Source organism: Rhipicephalus sanguineus, chromosome 1, assembly GCF_013339695.2.
Source record: "Rhipicephalus sanguineus isolate Rsan-2018 chromosome 1, BIME_Rsan_1.4, whole genome shotgun sequence".
NCBI lineage: Eukaryota > Metazoa > Arthropoda > Arachnida > Ixodida > Ixodidae > Rhipicephalus > Rhipicephalus sanguineus.
This window is the reverse complement of record NC_051176.1, coordinates 160,580,997-160,599,170: the sequence shown is the minus strand read 5'-3', so window position 1 is coordinate 160,599,170 and position 18,174 is coordinate 160,580,997. Positions and strand designations below refer to the sequence as shown.

General features: G+C 41.3%; 1 protein-coding gene across 1 annotated transcript in view; it reads left to right on the top strand.

The window, feature by feature from the left end:
* The window catches only part of LOC119401236 (DENN domain-containing protein 1A), a 79,068-nt gene that overhangs the window by 38,943 nt on the left and 21,951 nt on the right, over positions 1–18,174 (top strand). Inside the window, exons 15-17 of the mRNA XM_037667924.2 lie at positions 3,948–4,085; positions 8,985–9,023; positions 12,075–12,107. Of these exons, the coding sequence (XP_037523852.1) occupies positions 3,948–4,085; positions 8,985–9,023; positions 12,075–12,107 (210 nt within the window). The remainder of the gene's footprint in view (positions 1–3,947; positions 4,086–8,984; positions 9,024–12,074; positions 12,108–18,174) is intronic.

Here is an 18,174-nt window from a genome sequence, read left to right as displayed (position 1 = left end):
TGTCCGTGCGACGGAGACAGACGGCCGGCTAGTTTATTCTCCGCTTCAGCCGCGTTCGTCGCCAGCGCTCGCGAGCTTTTACCCGCGGCTAGAATGCGCGTGGTGATGTTATTAATTTGGACTTCATACGGAAAATTACGGCAACGGCGACGGCAAAAATCCGCCGAGAGTGTCCATATAATTGCTATCGCAAGGGTCAATGTACGGGGCAGATTTCGCCCCCCCCCCTGTGCGCACGCCTATGCTCCTGAGATGATTTTTTCCATGAGATTTGCAATGAATCGAAATATTTCTAGCCTTCATAAGAGCTCCATAATAATACACAGGGGCTTGAATGTTAATGCAATATGCTTCTGTATTGCACTCCAGGATATAAAATTCGCTGCTCCAAAGTGCTCCCAGATGCAAAATTATCTGCTGCAAAGTGCTCCAAGATGAAAATTTTGCTGCTCCAAAGTGCTCCAAAACTGAAATTTTGCTGCTCCAAAAATTGCTCCAAATCAGAAGTCGTCGGTAGCATCACTGGCAGTTGCGCATCGTTTATGTGTGCACACGCATTGGGGAAAGCCGGAGGAGTCGTCCACTCTTCCACCACAGCCTTTGTGTTCTGCGTCATCGTTTCCAAACGCTCCATGTGTGAGAGCCGTAATTTTTTCCGCACTTCCTTGTTATTGGCGGCACTCATCACGAGATGCAAATTTACAATTGGTGTTTGGCCTGTAGTTAAGCGGGGTTCGCGGCTGGTATTGAATATATTCACGAGGGCATGGGCGTGCACCAAAGTGCCTGATAAGTGCACTGGAAGGCAGTAAAGCTATTTTGGACTTGGCTGTAGCGATTTGACCACTTGAGCGGAATAAAAAAGCCATGAATTCATCTTTTCGGACTGCCCGATTTTTCAGATGATTTCGCGGTCCTTAGGGAGTCCGAAAAATCTGACTTTGACTGTAAACGAAGTAAGGTTCTCCTTGAAAACCCCATACAGAGGTACATGCATTTGAAATATTTTAACAAAATAGAGTGTCAATAGATCTAAGTTAAACTCTAATTGTCTCCTAAACAAGAAAATCCTTACACATTTGCTGACTATATCATTTTTCGCGGTGTTTGGTGCAGGAATACAAAACTTCCGCATCCTAACTACTGCCACTTGTAGAAGTGTGCAAGTAGCAGTGCAGCATGTTTCTATATTCTAACAAGTGCAGCAGCAAAAATTCTGGTTCTTTATAAAAAAACTGACATGGTGCGAACAGGTAATTAGTGCTAACTCCAATTGCAAAAAGGAAAGCATTGCTTTTTATAACACGGTACATGCCAAAAACAGTTTAACAGTGTCTCCTGTTTATATTAATATTTCGGGCATTGTTGCAGGTATATCGTTTTGGTTGCCTCTTGTGGTGGCTGTCACAAATGAATAGAACGCTCAAGCTTTTTGCTCATCTGGCATTGTGCACTTCGTGTACCCGCACGTGGGACCCCACACAACAAATCCACCTTTGCATAATTTGCATTCGAATATTCATGTTAGCAGCCAGCATCACGTGCGCTGTGACTTTACAGAAAATCGACTCCTGCACGCACGGAAGTTACCTCACTTAAATGAAATTAACCTAAAACAATGACGTTGGGACTAGCACAATGTGTACCGTGTGGCCCGATGGTGGGTGCAGTGGACTCCAAGAGTAGTGTAGTGTTGCTGGCAGTTGCGCGCACGCTTATGGTGCTAATCCCCACTATCTTCCACTTTGTGAGCCTGCGTTCACGAGACAGGTGTGCATGCCATCACCGAATGTAGAGGGACTGATCCGTGAACTGTGGTTATTGCAATGCCACTGGAATGCTTCCTTAGTGAATTGGGACCAAATGAGTGTGATCAGTTTTTGTCATATCAAAGTATGTCACCATGTATGGGCCATTTTCGAATGAATCTTTTGAGACCACGTCTTCTGCAGTGCGTGCTCCTTGCTAGATCGCGCAAATAACACTCCTTACTCGGATCTCAAGAAACCGATGGGGCGAGCTCCACTGCGCACACTTTTAAACAGAAGCTTTCTTTTTTGCTTATGGTGCGGAAGTTTCGTATGTCCTTGTGTGTCTCGCCGACAAAATGAGTTGGTCCATGAAACAGCGTATAATAGGAAGCAGTGCCTAACCCTACGAAGAGACTATAATATGGAGACTGTTACTATAATCTATTTGTAATTTTTATATATATATAAAGAGAGAGTGAATGCCTTCACTCAACAATTGCATTTGAGTGCTGTGCATTTGCGTTCATAATGTCCGACTTCATTCAAACCTGGGCTTTACTGCAGTTCTTGCGTAATGCAGTGAAACTTGACACACTTTCGGCGGTGTTACCTTATCTGCCTGAAATGGACGCACTGAAATGCATAATTGGGCTGAGAGGCTGCAAATGGTTGCATTTGTCTTATGCTGAAGTCCACTCTGCTTGCAGCCTTTTTATTTCATAATACCCTACTACTGCCACCAGCATTGCCACAATGCTTGTGCAGTGTAGTTAAACTTGACGGGTTTCTGGCAATGCCACCTTGTCTGCCCGAAATGGAAGCACTGAGATATCATACTTGGGTGGAGCAGCCGTAGTTGGTTACATTCGTATTATGCACAGGCACATTCTGCCTGCATCCATTTCATTTCATATTACCCTACCTCTGCTGCAGGCTTTGCCGCAATTCTTGCGCATTGCTATGAAACTTTGTGGAGATTTAGCAATGTCACCTTGTCTGTCCGAAATGGACACAGTAAAATGTACTCTTGCATGGCGTGGCTGCAAATGGTTTCATTCATCTTATGCACAAGCACACTCTGCTTACGTCCATTTTATTTCATATAACGCTCTGGTTCTGATGCCGGCTTTACCACAGTGCTTGTGTGCTTCTGTGAAGCTTCAGAAATGCAATGATGCATGGTCCCGCAAAAACACATGCATTGAAAGGCATACTTGTACAAAGTGGCAGTGAAGTATTCATTTCGTGTTACATGCAAGAAGCCGTCTATGCGTGCAATATTATTAAGCCGCAGTCCTGTCACATGCTTAATCGCACTGCTTTTGTAGTGCTGTGACACCTGAAGTTGCACGACATCGCGTTGTCTGATCAAGTTTTATGAACAAGGACATTGAATTTTTTAGGGAGAAGGAATGGAAGTTGATTTTGTGTATTTACACAGTGTAGCTTTCTCAGTGTCAATGATAATCTTGTGCATCAAGTTTCTTTTTATGGATGCGTTTACAGCAAGAAATTGTAGCTATGCTGTGAAGCTTGCAGCTGCAGTCATCAAGCACATTGCGTGCGACTACTTCAGATGTTTTAGTATGCTTCTGTACACTGATTCTGTACCTTCAAGTTTACACCTCTCATAAAATTTGAGTGCCTGACCTGCGGGCAAGAGAGGGCTTACCCAATGAGGGGGGTGTTGCAGTTGTGGTTATACCAAAGTAAACTTCGGCTTTCCCTTCAGCTTTTTATAATGAGGTTCGAGTGCATTGAGGTGCAAAGAGAAACGTTTACAGGCAAACCCCACTGATGTGTTCCTCCGCTGTTGCATTTTCTTAGCTGCTACATTGTGTTTTCGTGGTACCGATTTAAATCCCATCAATTCTTATGTATACTTTTGGTAACCCTTTAACAGAAGCTTTTTCGTATAGTCTCATCATCTTTCCAGGTTCACATTCTCCAGGTATGCCCCAAAAAGTGTACACTGTTTTTAGAGTGTGCTTTTAAGTATTTTGTTATGTTCCATGCTTTTCATGTAAAGACACTCAACAGAGGTTTTGCCAGGAGATAATAAAATTAGTAATTAAATGAATAAATTAATGAGCGAAACCTAAGGCTAGAAGAGATACTCTGTATTTGGCACTTCAGCTGTTCATTAATGCTATATTCATATTCTAAATATGGAATGTTTACCTTCTTCCATTGCAGTTTATCGAAGGCAGATTGCAGATTCTCAACTCCTGTGAGGTCCACAATGACATATTTGAGCTGGAGGTGAACATGTTTGATGACAGCTCCAACAAGCAGTTCAAGCAGCATTACAAATACTGGTTGGCAAACATGAAGGTGAGTAATTTTTTTTTTTATTGACTGAACAGTACATCATAGGGGCTCAACACACTGCAGCTTAATTGTATTATGGCTCAAAACTATGTAAGGGAACCGATGAGAGAGAGAGAGAGAAATTTCATTAATTTAAGTAGAAGTGACACCTTAGACATAAAAATCAGTTGTTTATCACCTCAACGTTAACTAAAATTTACCATTTGTATCCCTTAGATTAAAGTGCTATGTAACGATCAGAACTTTCAACACTTTGAAAGCTCTGAAAGTTCGAAAGTCGAAGCCATTCTTTGAGAATGGCTTCGGTGACTTCTGACAAGAAGACACGGCCTCGATTGCTGAGAAGCTCCTGGGGTGGACCGTGACATAGTATGAATTGATGTAGCAAGAAGGAGGCAACATTGCGCGCTGTAGCTGCTAGGAGGGTGGCGGTTTCGGCATATCGTGTTAAATTGTCAACAGTGACGATGGCCCTGCGGCTACCAGCCAATGTCAGAGGAATTGGTCCATACAAATCGATGCCCACACGTCCAAACAGACGGTTAGAGCAAGATAATGGTTGTAGATCGGCTGGTGACACGTACGTTGAAGGTTTTTGGCGTTGGCAATCAAGGCAGGAGTGAACGAACTTCTGCACGTAGTGGTACATCCCTCACCAGAAGTATCGTTGTCGAATGCAGTGGTAAGTTTTGGATACCCCAGAGTGCGCGCATTGTGGATCAGAGTGGAAGGACTCGCATATTTCAGAACGCAGACTGCGGGATATCACTAGTAGCCACAGGTGGCCGTCGGCGTTGTAATTGCTTCGGTGCGGTAGGTCGTCACAAATGGCAAAATGGTGGGCTTGACGACGCAATGCGTGAGTGGATGATGTTGCCGACGGATCAGTGAGCAAGTCTATCAGCGAGGCGATCCACTTATCCATGTGCTGTTCGGTAGGGATAGTGTGAACGTAATAATAATATAATATCTGGGGTTTGACGTCCCAAACCACGATATGATTAATATCCATTGACGTTCCATTGAACGTCAGTGGAAGAAATAGCAATGTAAGATACCGAGCAGGGGGCATTGTCGTCAGGCAAGGGGGAGTGCGAGACGGCCTCGGCGGCAGCATGCTAGAGTCTGTTGCGGTATAGCACACGGATGTCGTAGTCTTGCCGGCGAAGTGCCCAGCAGGCGAGACGGCCTGAGGGATCCTTTAATGACGACAGCGCATAGTACATGATGGTCGGTGACGACATCAAATGGGCGACCATACAAATAAGGTCGGAACTTTGTAAGGGCCCAGATGATCGCCTGGCACTCTTTTTCCGTGACGGTGTAATTGGTCTCAGCTCTAGTAAGCACACGACTTGCATATGCCACGACATATTCTGGGAACCCTGGTTTGCGCTGCACAAGGACAGCGCCGAGGCCTACACTGCTGGCGTCCGTGTGTACCTCCGTTGAAGCCGTAGGGTCATAGTGGTGTAGCATGGGAGGAGACGTCAACAAATGACAGAGCTTTGCAAATGCGTCGTCCCACTCGGACGACCACGAATTTAGGAGCCTATTACTTCCCAGGAGCTTCGTCAGAGGCGATATGATGGTGGCAAAGTTTCGTATGAAGCGTCGAAAGTTTTAAATGTATACAGTAAAACCTAGTTAATTCACAGTCACTGGGACTGTAAAAAGTCTTCGAATTAAGCGGGTTTTTGAATTAACAAAACATACAAAAAGCGGGATGCAAGGCACTTTCAATTACTGAAAGTAATCAGAGGTGGTCGTTTGCTGTGCCTGCTAGTTTGCGGCTCCAAGGGCTACGTTTTCCAGCAATACCTGGTCCCAATTTTGCTGCAAACCCAGGGAAATGGCGGGCCTCGCTGCTACTAGCACAAAAAAGAAAAAAAATAAGAAAAAAACAATCTCCTGGTCAGCTGAAATGCATGCCTGCAGAAAAGACGTGCTTCACTGTAACACAGTGATGACACGCGGACAGCATGTCATCTGCACCTCTTAACGTAAGCGCGTCATGATGCGACCATTTGCCCATTCTTTATGGTAAAATAAAGAATTTAATAATGGCCAGTGTGACGGAATCCGCGATGTTTTCTGCTGGAAAACATGACCATTGAAGCTGTCGAATTGGGTTTTCAAAGTAGGCGTTGCAGGCAAGAACTCTGCCAGCAGTGCAAGTGCGCAAATGGCCGGAGCAACCGCCAATCAGAGGTTTGCATGCATCGCGAATTCCATCAGACCGTCCATTATTACTTTTTCCAGAAATAATGGGTAAATCATGACACACTGACGTTGCGAGAAGCATGTGATATGCGGGCGGCATGTCACCGCTGTGTTGCAGGGAAGCATGTCTTTTCCCCAGGCGCACAATTCATCCGACCACGAGACCACTTTTTCTTTTTCTTTTCCTTTTTTTTTTTGTGCTGGCAGTAGTGAAGCATGGGTGCTTGACCTGTCACTCATTAGCATCGCTATGTTGCATTGCCTTGTGGCTTCCAAGGGATGCGGTCGTTTCCACGGATTTACGGTGAAATTGGGATTGGGAATTCACACATGGCACAAGTTTTCCAATTAACCGGGCTGGTACTGACTGCCGCTTCAAATTATCCACTCAAATCTACATTGCAAAATACGGGACTGCAGAAATCCTTTAAAATAATCGGGATTTCGAAATAACCGAGTTCGAATTAATGAGGTTTTGCTGTACTTGCATTTGCTTAAAGGGACCATGAAACTGTTTTGATGATCTTGTACAAACTCATTAAGCTGGTAATGCAAGCCCTTTGGATCATAAGCAGACTGATTTAAGTGCTTCACCTAAGTGTGTGACTTACTATTACGTTTAACACGTGTGCATCGCTAGAGATTGGAACAGTGTTACCAATATAGTTTTTAGCCTCCCCTGCCCCATGGCATGTTGCATGGGTGAGCAACATCACACAGGTGACAGATCTGGTTGGCTGTCCCTGTGACGTCACGGGTAATTTTTCCAAGTTTAATCAGGAACAGATGTTCGTAATAGTTGAAGTACCATAATTTTTTTGTCTTTAAAAAGGATGACAAAAATTTATTACACAATCACAGTTTACTACTGCACCTAGGAACTTTTGGCAAACAGCAAGCATCATCTGCCTGTGTTAGATCATGCTCCATGTAGGTGTAAGCTGTGCAACCTGGGATCTCGTGGTTTTTTGTCTCTAACACCATGAATTGCTCTTAAGGCATGTAGTATACAGTCCGGCATTCTCAGTGTGTGGGTGAGCGTTCGTTGTTGACCACACCCTCTACACCCACCGAAATGCTTTTTTTTGGTCTAGAGCTTGGTGTGCACACCACCGGTTGCTCTTTTTGGAGCATGCACTTAACAATTCCTAACGCACATGTCGCTTTGAACGGCCAACAGCAACCATCTGTGAAACGGCATCGGCGCCTTTTTTCTTCATAGTCAGCGTAACAAGCTCACAGATGGAGCAGGAGCCATCTCAATGTCGGGCTCATCGAAGCACATTTCAGAGTATGTTCGCAGCCACCGCTTATGTTGGCTGTGCCAGTGCGTTGAACTGTAGACTGGTTTTCACCACTGTGACGTAGCACATGCACATGTGTGCTTAATCTACATTGGACTATACAGTAAGCTCTCGATAATTCAACTTTGAAGGGACCCCAGGATTTTGTTCGAACTATCAGTAGTTCTCACAAATGTAACCCGTGGTAACATACCAACTTGTGATGTAATTAAACATTCACAAGTACGTGCATACCGTATTTTTTTGCATATAACCCGATCTCCATATGAGCCGCAGCCCCTACTACAAACTGCGGAAAAATACAATTAAGAAAATAAAATCCTGTGTATAGCTGTGAAGCCGCCTTCCTTGCATTATCATGAAGTAATGCCGTGGAGACAACTTGTGCACTGAAATTCGCGTATAATCCTCACCCCGACTTTAGCTCCAGTTTTTCTGTGCACGTTGTGTTGAATGTAACAAAATATGGTATGTGCCAACCTGGGGACTTCTAAATAGGGAAGATTCGTAAAGCGGGGGTGGGGGGCTTACGTGCCAAAAAAAAACTGGCTTGCATTTTTACCTTTAAGAAATCATAGACAGCTCTGAATAATTTCTGGTAATGTTCATAGAGCCAGCGCAATCATGCTGGTACTCGTTATTATACGAGGTGTGCATACATGTGTAATTAAGGGACAAAATGTGTTTTGTCCCGTGACAGCTGGTAACCCCTTCCCAATCTTTGTACACTTTTACGCATGACACCACTGTACCGCGGCAAAAGTGACTGAAGAAGCGTACTGCATGCGATGGACAGCCGTCTCTGGTTTTTTTTTTTTTTTGCTTTCTTTCTTCCTTGATTAACATGGGATTGTTAGTACACATATTTCCCAGCACGGACAAGCAAAAATTATGAATTAACCGAATTGTGCGATAAAGCACCTTAAATTAAGTGGCTTTAAAATGCATTGAAAACATAATGAAACCACACATAACAAATGACTTTCAAGGAAAATTATGCATTTCTCAGGGCTAGATTTTCGCAAGAAGATGCAGAAAAACGTGGTGAATGCAATTGAAGCAAAATTGAAAAAAAAAAAGAATTTTTAAAGAATTTTTTATCAATATATTTTGTTTATTTTAATGTTATTTTGTATCGATTTTATTTTATCTATTTATTTATGTAAGAGATAGCAAATGCGATGGGAACAAAATTGGATAAAAGAAACCTTTTTGAGATTTAAAATTTCCAATCGAGACCCAGGTCCTTTCCTTAACTGCAGCATCTCTCACAGTCCTGCCTTGGTTTGGGATGTTAAACCTCATGTATACCATTTGCTACTTTGTACTTACCGAGTTTCACCTTTTCTTTCTTGTTTTTAAATTCTCCTTTCAGAAAGAAGGTGGTGCATTGCTGAAGTCTATGAAGAGCAAGGTTTGTACTATTTTTTACACAGATGTTTTAAGGCCGTAGTTTACAACCTTGTGTGGGTATTCCACTGACTCAGGTATTGAGGAACTTCTCTGTACGAGGCCCCCAGATATTATAAATAACTGTAGTTGTCTTATGTGACAGAGGGTGACACAAATAAATAAAAAGACCACCCACAAAGAAGAAATGTGTATCAATGCAAGTCACTCATGTTTGTATTCTGCATTCACTAATAGGGGGAATGCATTCAACATCTGATTTTCAGAACTGCCTAATGACCGTGAATTCATCAGAATAATTGGGCAGTTCAAAAAACTGAATGTATGCCTTTTTACTTCTCCCAAGGGTTCATATCACCTCAGCCGCACTTAGCATAGCTCTGAAGGCGGTCATTTTCGTTATTAGGTATCGGTTGTCGTTTTGTTACAAGAGGCAGCAGGTGTATACATGTTAATTAAAGAACACATGCTATATCGCGTGACAGTGGCCCCATTACACTTTTTGAATGCTTTTTTTTACGTTATCTACACCCTAAGTGCCCCTATGGACATTACCATATATAGGGGTGGGATGAAATACAAGCCGTGAAGAGACAACATTACACTCTAACCTCGATATAACGAACACGGATATAACGAATTATTGGTTATAACGAAGTAAATGAAGAATAGTCTTGTCATACAGTGTCAAAAATAAACGTTTATAACGAATTTTCGGATATAACGAAGTTATTTTCGTGGCAGGTGCGACTTTGTTATAACGAGGTTTGAGTGTATTAACAAATTTTTAGGGTTTATAGATATGAACAGGTATATGTAGTTGATCAAGAAATTAGTGTTGTGTAGCATACATAAAACAGGACAATTAGTTTGTGTACAATTGTAGGGGTAACCAAAAAGGACAATCAAGTGTGGAGAAATGACTGCTATTTCTCAACAAATGAATTGTGACCGATGTCGGAATAAATTTTTTCTTGGAGCCAATTTTAGTTAATGGCAAGCAGGAGCGACGAAAAGTGAAATAGATTACCTAGTGAACAGGAATATGGGTTAAACTTTTGAACTTACGGTCCAGGTGGGGGAAAACAGAAAGGGCCGATTTTTATTTGCAAAGCAACGAAGTAGTGAAACTGACTGGAACAAAGCTTATGAAGAAAGCGTAAAAGATACGCAGGTGGCTTAGAAGTCTGTTGATGTTTTTATTTATGTTATGATCAATGTTCATGAGTAGCTTCTGACTCTAAATGAGGCTGCTTTATTTTGGAGGGAGTCAAGCTTTGTTATGATATGATTTAAGAGGGTTTCATATATATATTCCATGTTAGATCATACTTATTTTTTATAGGCCAAGAGTTTAGTAGATGGATTAGGTGAGTGTAGATTGTGTCTAATGAAACCCAGTGCTTTAGATGTCTTTCTCATTAGGATATCAGTGTAGTCATTCCAAGTTAAATTTAACATTAATGTCCCAAGTATTTTCCTGCGGTTACGGCTTGAATGTAACCACATAACACCTTTGGACTATGGCAAAGCTGACTTTTGCAAGCTGATGAAGCTGGCAGTTGCAAGCGATTTGGTGCAAGGGTTGAGTGCTTGTCCGATACTGAGATAACCAACGTGGTGGTGGTGGTGGCTTCAAATAAGGCCCATTTCAGACCTATAGTTACGGCAGAAAGTCATAAAAATCTGGATTTCGAAGGGTTTCAGCATCCCAAGATTTCAGATGTCTATGCATTGGCTCGGTGGGTCACGTGGTGGTGTGCCGCCAAGGTGTCCAAATTTGTCAGGCATGTCTGAAAAAAATTGGTCATCTGAAAAGTTGACTACATGCAAGAGGTGTGTTATAGCACACAAGAAATTGCAATACGATAGGATAATGGGCAAACTAAAGGCAGCTGAGAGATCAGTAGCAAAGTAGCTAATAAATAAGAAGCACACTCTTTGATTTTTGTTCTCATGAAACTTGTGAAAATACTCTAATCTGTGGAACCCTTATGATTCACAGAACACAGTTTTCAGATGCCTGGTCAAGATTATAATTAGAGCTGTGCGAATAGCAAAATTTTGGGTGCGAAGCGAATTTCAATATTGAAGTGTGAGTGTGAATCGAATCGAATATTTCTCGAATATTTCTAGAATATTTTTTTAATATTTCGAAGCGAAATTGCAGAAAAAAAGTATGAGAGGATTCCTAAGCATATTCTTATGAGATAGCAACATGAAAGTCTTTCTTTTTGCTAGGTTGATGAAGCACTGGCGGGGTGGTTTTTCATAGTTGTCTTATCAAGAATGAGGCAATGTAGAGGCCGAATTGTATTTATGTACATGATGTGGTGCAACCAAAGTGTTGCCGACAACACTTTACACGTGATAGGCAAAGATGCCATTTCCTCAGCCTCTCGTCCTCTTTCAACTTCTGTGGAAGCCCAACTGATGTGGCGGACAAGGGTGTGCTCCCTTCAAGTCCGGAGTTCCAAATCTGCCTTGTAGACGTCGATATATACTAAGAACATCTGAAATTTTGGATGCTGAAAAGCTTCGGCGTCCGATTTTTCGGACTTCCTGCCCAAATTTCAGGCCCAAAACAGCCTTAATTGAGCCCCCAACTCTGCCAGGTCTTTCATCTCCATGTTGGAACCAGTGTTTTCTTGAGTTAATACATTTGCGACAGTAGTGGTGCTTGAAAGGCAGCTTTGCCACAATACGGGGGTGTGATGAGGTGAAGCATATTGAAAATCTAGGGACCACTTTCAGTCGGACGTTATCTCTTGGCAAAGTTCGACCGTAACGGAGCTTGAAAGGCAGCTTTGCCGCAATACGAGAATGTAATGAGATGAAGCATATTGAAAATCTGAAGGGGTCACTTTCAATCAGACGTTGACTGTATTTGTTTTTGAAAAGTTTGAATAGTTAGATTCCAGTGCGAATCGAATCGAATAGCAAACACTATTCGAAAAATATTCGGAATTTCGAATATTCGCACATCCCTAATTATAATATGTACTAGTACATTGACAATGAGATTTGATGCAGATACCTTTTGATCTCTTTCTAGGCTAACCCAGCTGTTCGCAATGCCTACAAGAATGTAAGTACCTTTGTAGAGTGAATTATGACAGTATGTAAAATACGTCATTTTTAGAAATGCGAATGAAGAGCACAGTTCTCATCATCATCATCCTGGTCACACCTTTATATAACAAACAGATAAAACGAATTATAATGTCTAGTAAAGTAAATATATATCATTGTTCTTGGCAATACATACCTAGTAGTATTATGAAAGGAGACAAAATTTTTATAAGGATTATCAGATGTAATGACGATGTTTTCTTTTTTGTGCCATTTCATTATAGGAGATTCAGCTGTATAAGTATCAAGCTGAATTGGGCCATTTCTGTATAATAGGCTGAACTCTCTTTTCTTCAGAAGCATTCACCAGCTTTCTATTGAAGAATGCACGCATACTCACATTTAGAGACAGTGCTCTGAAAGAAAAAAAGAACACTGAACATTGCAATTCTTTTGCCCAGCTTTAAAAAAATGAGCAGGAAAATTGCATTATTTTTATACTAGTAGTTGCAGTGTCTGTATTGTATACTCGCGGACAACTTTTCTTGGCAATGAAGGGAAGGCTAGAGAGCCGAACTACACGTGTGCTACCACTGAAGATTATAGTTCCGCAATTGCATCTGCGTGAGAATAAAAACAACAACATTGCTTTATTTTCTACGGGGCGCTGTTTGAAGAGAGGGTCAGCGCGCACCAAGGAGATATTTATATTTGTTTTGCTTTATGCAGTGTCATTTCGCGTTTTTGTACCTGTGAAAACGTCGCACCTTTTACGTGCACCTCACAGTCAAAATGGTGTCTTCGTCTTCAGGTGAGCGCTCGTCACCCTCCAGCTTTATGACGACTCGCCAAAGGAGCTTGTGACGAATTTAACTAACAAATGGCTGTGTAAGCCTGTGACGGCCGCTCGAATAATCAAGTGGCCGTCACAGGAGGTACAGAAGGTTCACAAATCAAAACTAAATTCGAAACACGCGCCGAACCGGACTACTTGGCGGAGCAGTACATATGCAGTAGCTCCGCCCCCGTAGCCTTTCCTTCATTGCCAAGAAAAGTTGTCCGCGAGTAGTGGGTAACTCTGTTTGGTATTACAATCAAGTCAGCATTGTATTGAACTCAAAGGGCATCACGAAATATTTACATTGCAGTGAAACTTATTAATGTAATCCAGCATTCCAGAGTGCAAATAAAATTGCTGCTGCTTGAGACATACATATTTTAAGACATGCACATAGATCATTTTTCCTCAATCGCTCGCACTGTCCTTTAGGTCAAACGCCCTCTCTCACAGCATATGCCAAAACAGTGCTGTTTTTCGTTGACCTGAATATTTCTGATGATGAAAGACTTGGTCGCAGCTAGTTAAAAGAAACGCGCTTGCAGGGTATAGTACAGCACAGCGTTTCATATGTTGAATAGGGAAGAGAACAGGAACTCAATATGTGCGTAGTACAGTGCTACACTCTTGCATGGCATTTCCAAGAATATGTTACAATTGTTCCATATAGAGAATGGTTTGACATATCCAGGTTTCATTCACTACATTAAGTAATATCTTGGTGAAAACACAAAATAGCATTTTTCTTTTTTTCTGAATTGAGATTAGCAAGTTTAATTTATTATGTTGTTAATTCGTACTAAAATTTCCTTTGGAGCTGTGTGTAATTACCCAAGTCAACAGAAGTAAAAGAAAAGGAAGAACGTACTCATATAAAAGAAACATGCAACATTCAAAAAGTTGAGTTCTATTGTAACAAATGCAAAAACAAAAACATCATTGCACTATGACTGAAAGGGAATTGCTATAGTTTATAGAACTTTTATGTGGGAAATTTAGCACTAAAGTCAAGACAAAGATTTTAGTGCTAAATGTTTTACATGATACAATACCTACTCACTCTGTGGTTGTCCTTGGAAATAATAAATATATAAAGGGGCCCTGCAACACTTTTTTAAGTACATAATAACCATCATCAGTAATAATCATCGAATGACTTCATTAAAGGAGTTTATTGCCTCACGAATCGACTGCTGCAAAAACAGAAATAGCACTTCCTTACCAAGCACTCTGTTCAGTTATTTCTAGTCATTCAGTAAGTATGGCTTGTAGCTATGTGGCCTTTGTACAAATTTGTTCTGGTCTGCAATTTGACCATTGTCACAATGTTGGCACTCCTTAAAAACAATGTGTGTTGCTGTAGTATGTATTACAATTCTCTCCTTCAGTGAACACAATGCTGCTCATACATCTGCTTACACGTTTTGGTGATGTCATTGCTATATTGTAGGGCTGTGCGAATAGTGAATTTCGGAACCGAATCGAATACGAATCGAATAGTCATGCCACCGAATCGAATACGAATACTAATCGAATACTCTTCGAATAGTTTTCGAATAGTAAGACAACCATTCTCAAAACGGTACTAGAACTACACAACATTTTTTTTTGAAAGAAATATTCACAAACTTTCACCAAAGAGCATTACGCTTACTTTTAACAAACTCAAAATACCACAGTTATGAAAACTGAGGTAAGCTCGTACGCAGCAGCGACCCGAGCCTTCGAAATATTTTGTAACTGCAGGCTGAAATATAGCAGTGACGGCAGATACTATGTCGCCTGCTTTTAAATAAAACTGAGACATAATATCTAAACAATGTTGAACCGAACACCATGCATACAGCTAAGGCGGTAATGAAACATAAACCTGCCACCGCAACATGGTCCTCGGCACTGAAGGCATGTAGACATCGGTGTTGAAAGCTGTATCTGCAAGAACAATTTACGCAAACACAACTCTTGCATCTATTGCTATTCATGAAGCTGAATGCAGGTGCACCTTCAGTTATTACAAGATGAAGCCAGGAACTGATTAATACGATGCAGCTGCAGCATAGTAAAAACTGAGTGAGTGTGGAGCTTTCATTAAAAAAAAAACGCCTTCATCCGGTAATCAATATAGCGTCGGTAGTTTCGTAAAAGCTTGGGCTGCATGCATACTCGTAGTTTAGTGATTAAAAAAAGAAAAATGGCCTTTAAGTGTTCCAAAATTTCATTATTTTGGGATTTTCCCGTCGGCGCTAATTATTCGAAAACTATTCGAAAAACATTCGGTATTTCGAGCATGTACTATTCGATTCGAGTACCGAATCGAATAGTATGCTATTCGATTCGTTATTCGAAATTTTTGAATATTCGCACACCCCCACTATATTGCCTTAGATAATTCAAAGCAGTTTTTTTGTCATTTACAAGCTTCTTACTTGGATATCTAGGTATGAAAAGTATCACACATACATTATCACTGCAGAGCCCATTTTTTTCTTGTAGCAATTGGACTCCATGCAAGCTTCATTTTTTATGTTACTTCAGGAACATGAAAATATTCTATCTTCAATTCATAAAAAATTTCACCATTCACATATCTTTAGAATACTTTGAATAGTTGTGGGATTTGCGTAAAAGCTTCATACAATTGCCAGACATTAACTTAACTAAAAGAAAAGGTCTTTGCTAATATCGATAGAGCTTCATCATCTCTAGGATCAGTTTTCCTGATCTTACTTTTTTTTCCAAAACGCTGCTTTTTAGATATGTTTATGCAAAACACAAGTTCTACATTTTTTACACCAGCAGTACAAAACAATAATTTACTGGCTTTTTCTCAGTCTCGTGCTTCAGCCTAGTTGTTATGTTGAGATTGATGATTCTGGAGAGCATTTCACATTTGCACATCATAAGAATGCAGCAAAGTGTAACTTTGACTGCACAACGGTGGCTGTTTCGGCTTTGTTGTGCTAATTCTGCTCAATGTTGTCTGCCTGCATGTATAGTCAAACCCATTCCATCCAGTATATACACAGACAAGTTTGATGGGTGCAGTCGCTGTAATTGTTGGCTCTTTGTCTGCTGGCCTGAATGCCAGTTCTACGGCCCTCAATCTTTTGTGTGATCTCAGGCATTATCACCAATGAGCCATACGATGAGCAGTAAACTTCTCAGAACAGCTTGCTGCCTGCATTCACGCAGGTCAGTGGTGAAATTTCTTTGTGGTTACACTGCCACGGTTGTTAAGCCTATTGAGCATGTCGTCACTGGGTTTTCATGAACAATGTTAATATTCGGTGCCCAGTAAACTTAGACCTATTTGCTGCTGCTGTACAGCTCTTCAAAAGCTGTACACTTTTCATGTTGCTGGAGATGAGAAAATTAGATGAAGGTAAGTTTTTGATGGACAGAATTTATTGCGTGAAGGAGACATGAGATGCCTGTAATACTCTTCTGCAAAATGTCGTGCGTGTACAATACCGGGTGTGTCAGGAATGTGTCCGAAAAGCCTAAAAAATGACGGAATTGCAATGTTTGCTCGTTGCCTCCATAATTACTTTTTCTGTGGTGGCCGACATATTGAAATGGCTAAGACATTATTTACAGCTGTAATTATAAAAAAAATTATTTAGTTAGCTTTTAAATTTGAGGAGACAGGTGGTCAGTTGGGTCCAGCGGGAGAACTGAAGTTCATCCTCTGAAGAGGGCATTGCCACTTTGAGATTTACAGAAAAAGGCCAGTGGTAAATTTATAGTTATGAAGTTCGACCAATTTTGCCTGCGAAACCAAAACGATGAAGAGCACAATTTCCATACTCTTCCGAGACGTCCAGAATGAGCGAGAGTCATTATAATCAACCATCGATGCACTTCACTTCGTCACTGCTACGGGCTGTGCCTGCCATAATAATAAGCATAATGCACATAGGTTAACAAATACAGAAGGACTAAAACCACTGCGATCGTTGTTGGAAGTAGTGACGTCGTTCTGGTCGTCTGCTTGGGTATGGCAGCTGTGCTCTTGGGTTCTCTGGTTTCGGTTTGGCCAGCGAATTTGGTTGAATTTCATCATTCCGCAAAAGTGACCTGCACCCACTTTTTGGAAATTTCAAAGTGGCAATGGGCTTTTTGCAGGAAGGACTTCCATTCTCCCATTTGACCCAACTGCCTATCTCCACTTATTAAATAGTTATTTTAATTTTTATAATTATTACTATAATTATTTCTCTACTCATCCTAAGATGTCTGTCACCATAGAAAAAGTAATTATAAAGGTAGTGAGGAAATATCGCATTTCCGTTATTTTTTAGGATTTTTGGACACATTTCTTGAAACACCCTGTATATTGTATGTGTGCCTTCATGAAACTGAACATTTATTATTATGAGGTATATTACACTGCATCTTCAGGCTCATTTATATATTGAACAGTATGGAGCACTACGCCCCTGTTTTGTTTTTTTTTTTCTGTTTTCCTGGTTGGCCCCGCCACGGTGGTCTAGTGTTATGGCGCTCGACTGCTGACCCAAAGGTTGCAGGATCAAATCCCGGCCACACTGGCTGCATTTTCGATGGAGGCAAAAATGTTTGTGGCCCGTGTACTTAGATTTAGGTGCACGTTAAAGAACCCCAAGCGGTCGAAACTTCCGGAGCCCTGCACTACGGCGTCTCTCATAATCATATCGTGGTTTTGGGACGTTAAACCCCACATGCACTGTCGTTAGAGCTGCCCTGATGAAGTGTAACAGTCTCACACTTGCGCCAGAATCACTAGGCTCAGATGTTTGCTACCAGGGCATTAAAATTTGCCTTAGTGATAGGTGATCACCTTGTGGTCATGGCTGCAGCTTAAATGTGACAGCTAACTGGGACATTTTTGTACGTGGCATAAGACTTCACAGTCTTGTTTCTGTGTGCATGCCCCCTTTGCTGAGCCATGCCAATGATTATCGTAGAAGCGCCACTTGCCCCACACATCGATGACTACGCTGTGTGCAGAATAACTTAGTTGACAAATGGTGGACATTACTCTATGTAAGGAATGTTTTGCAGAGTTTATCATATTTGTACGTAATAATTACACATTGGTGTGCTGTGTGATGTCATTGCACTGTGCACTGGTGATCTGGGGATAAGCACAACTACGGGATGGGTAGGTTATCGTATAGGTGAACCTTGAGCCGAACTTGTGGATATTTAGAACATGATACTAGTATTGTAGTAAAGATAACACTATTTACTTGCATAGTTTCAT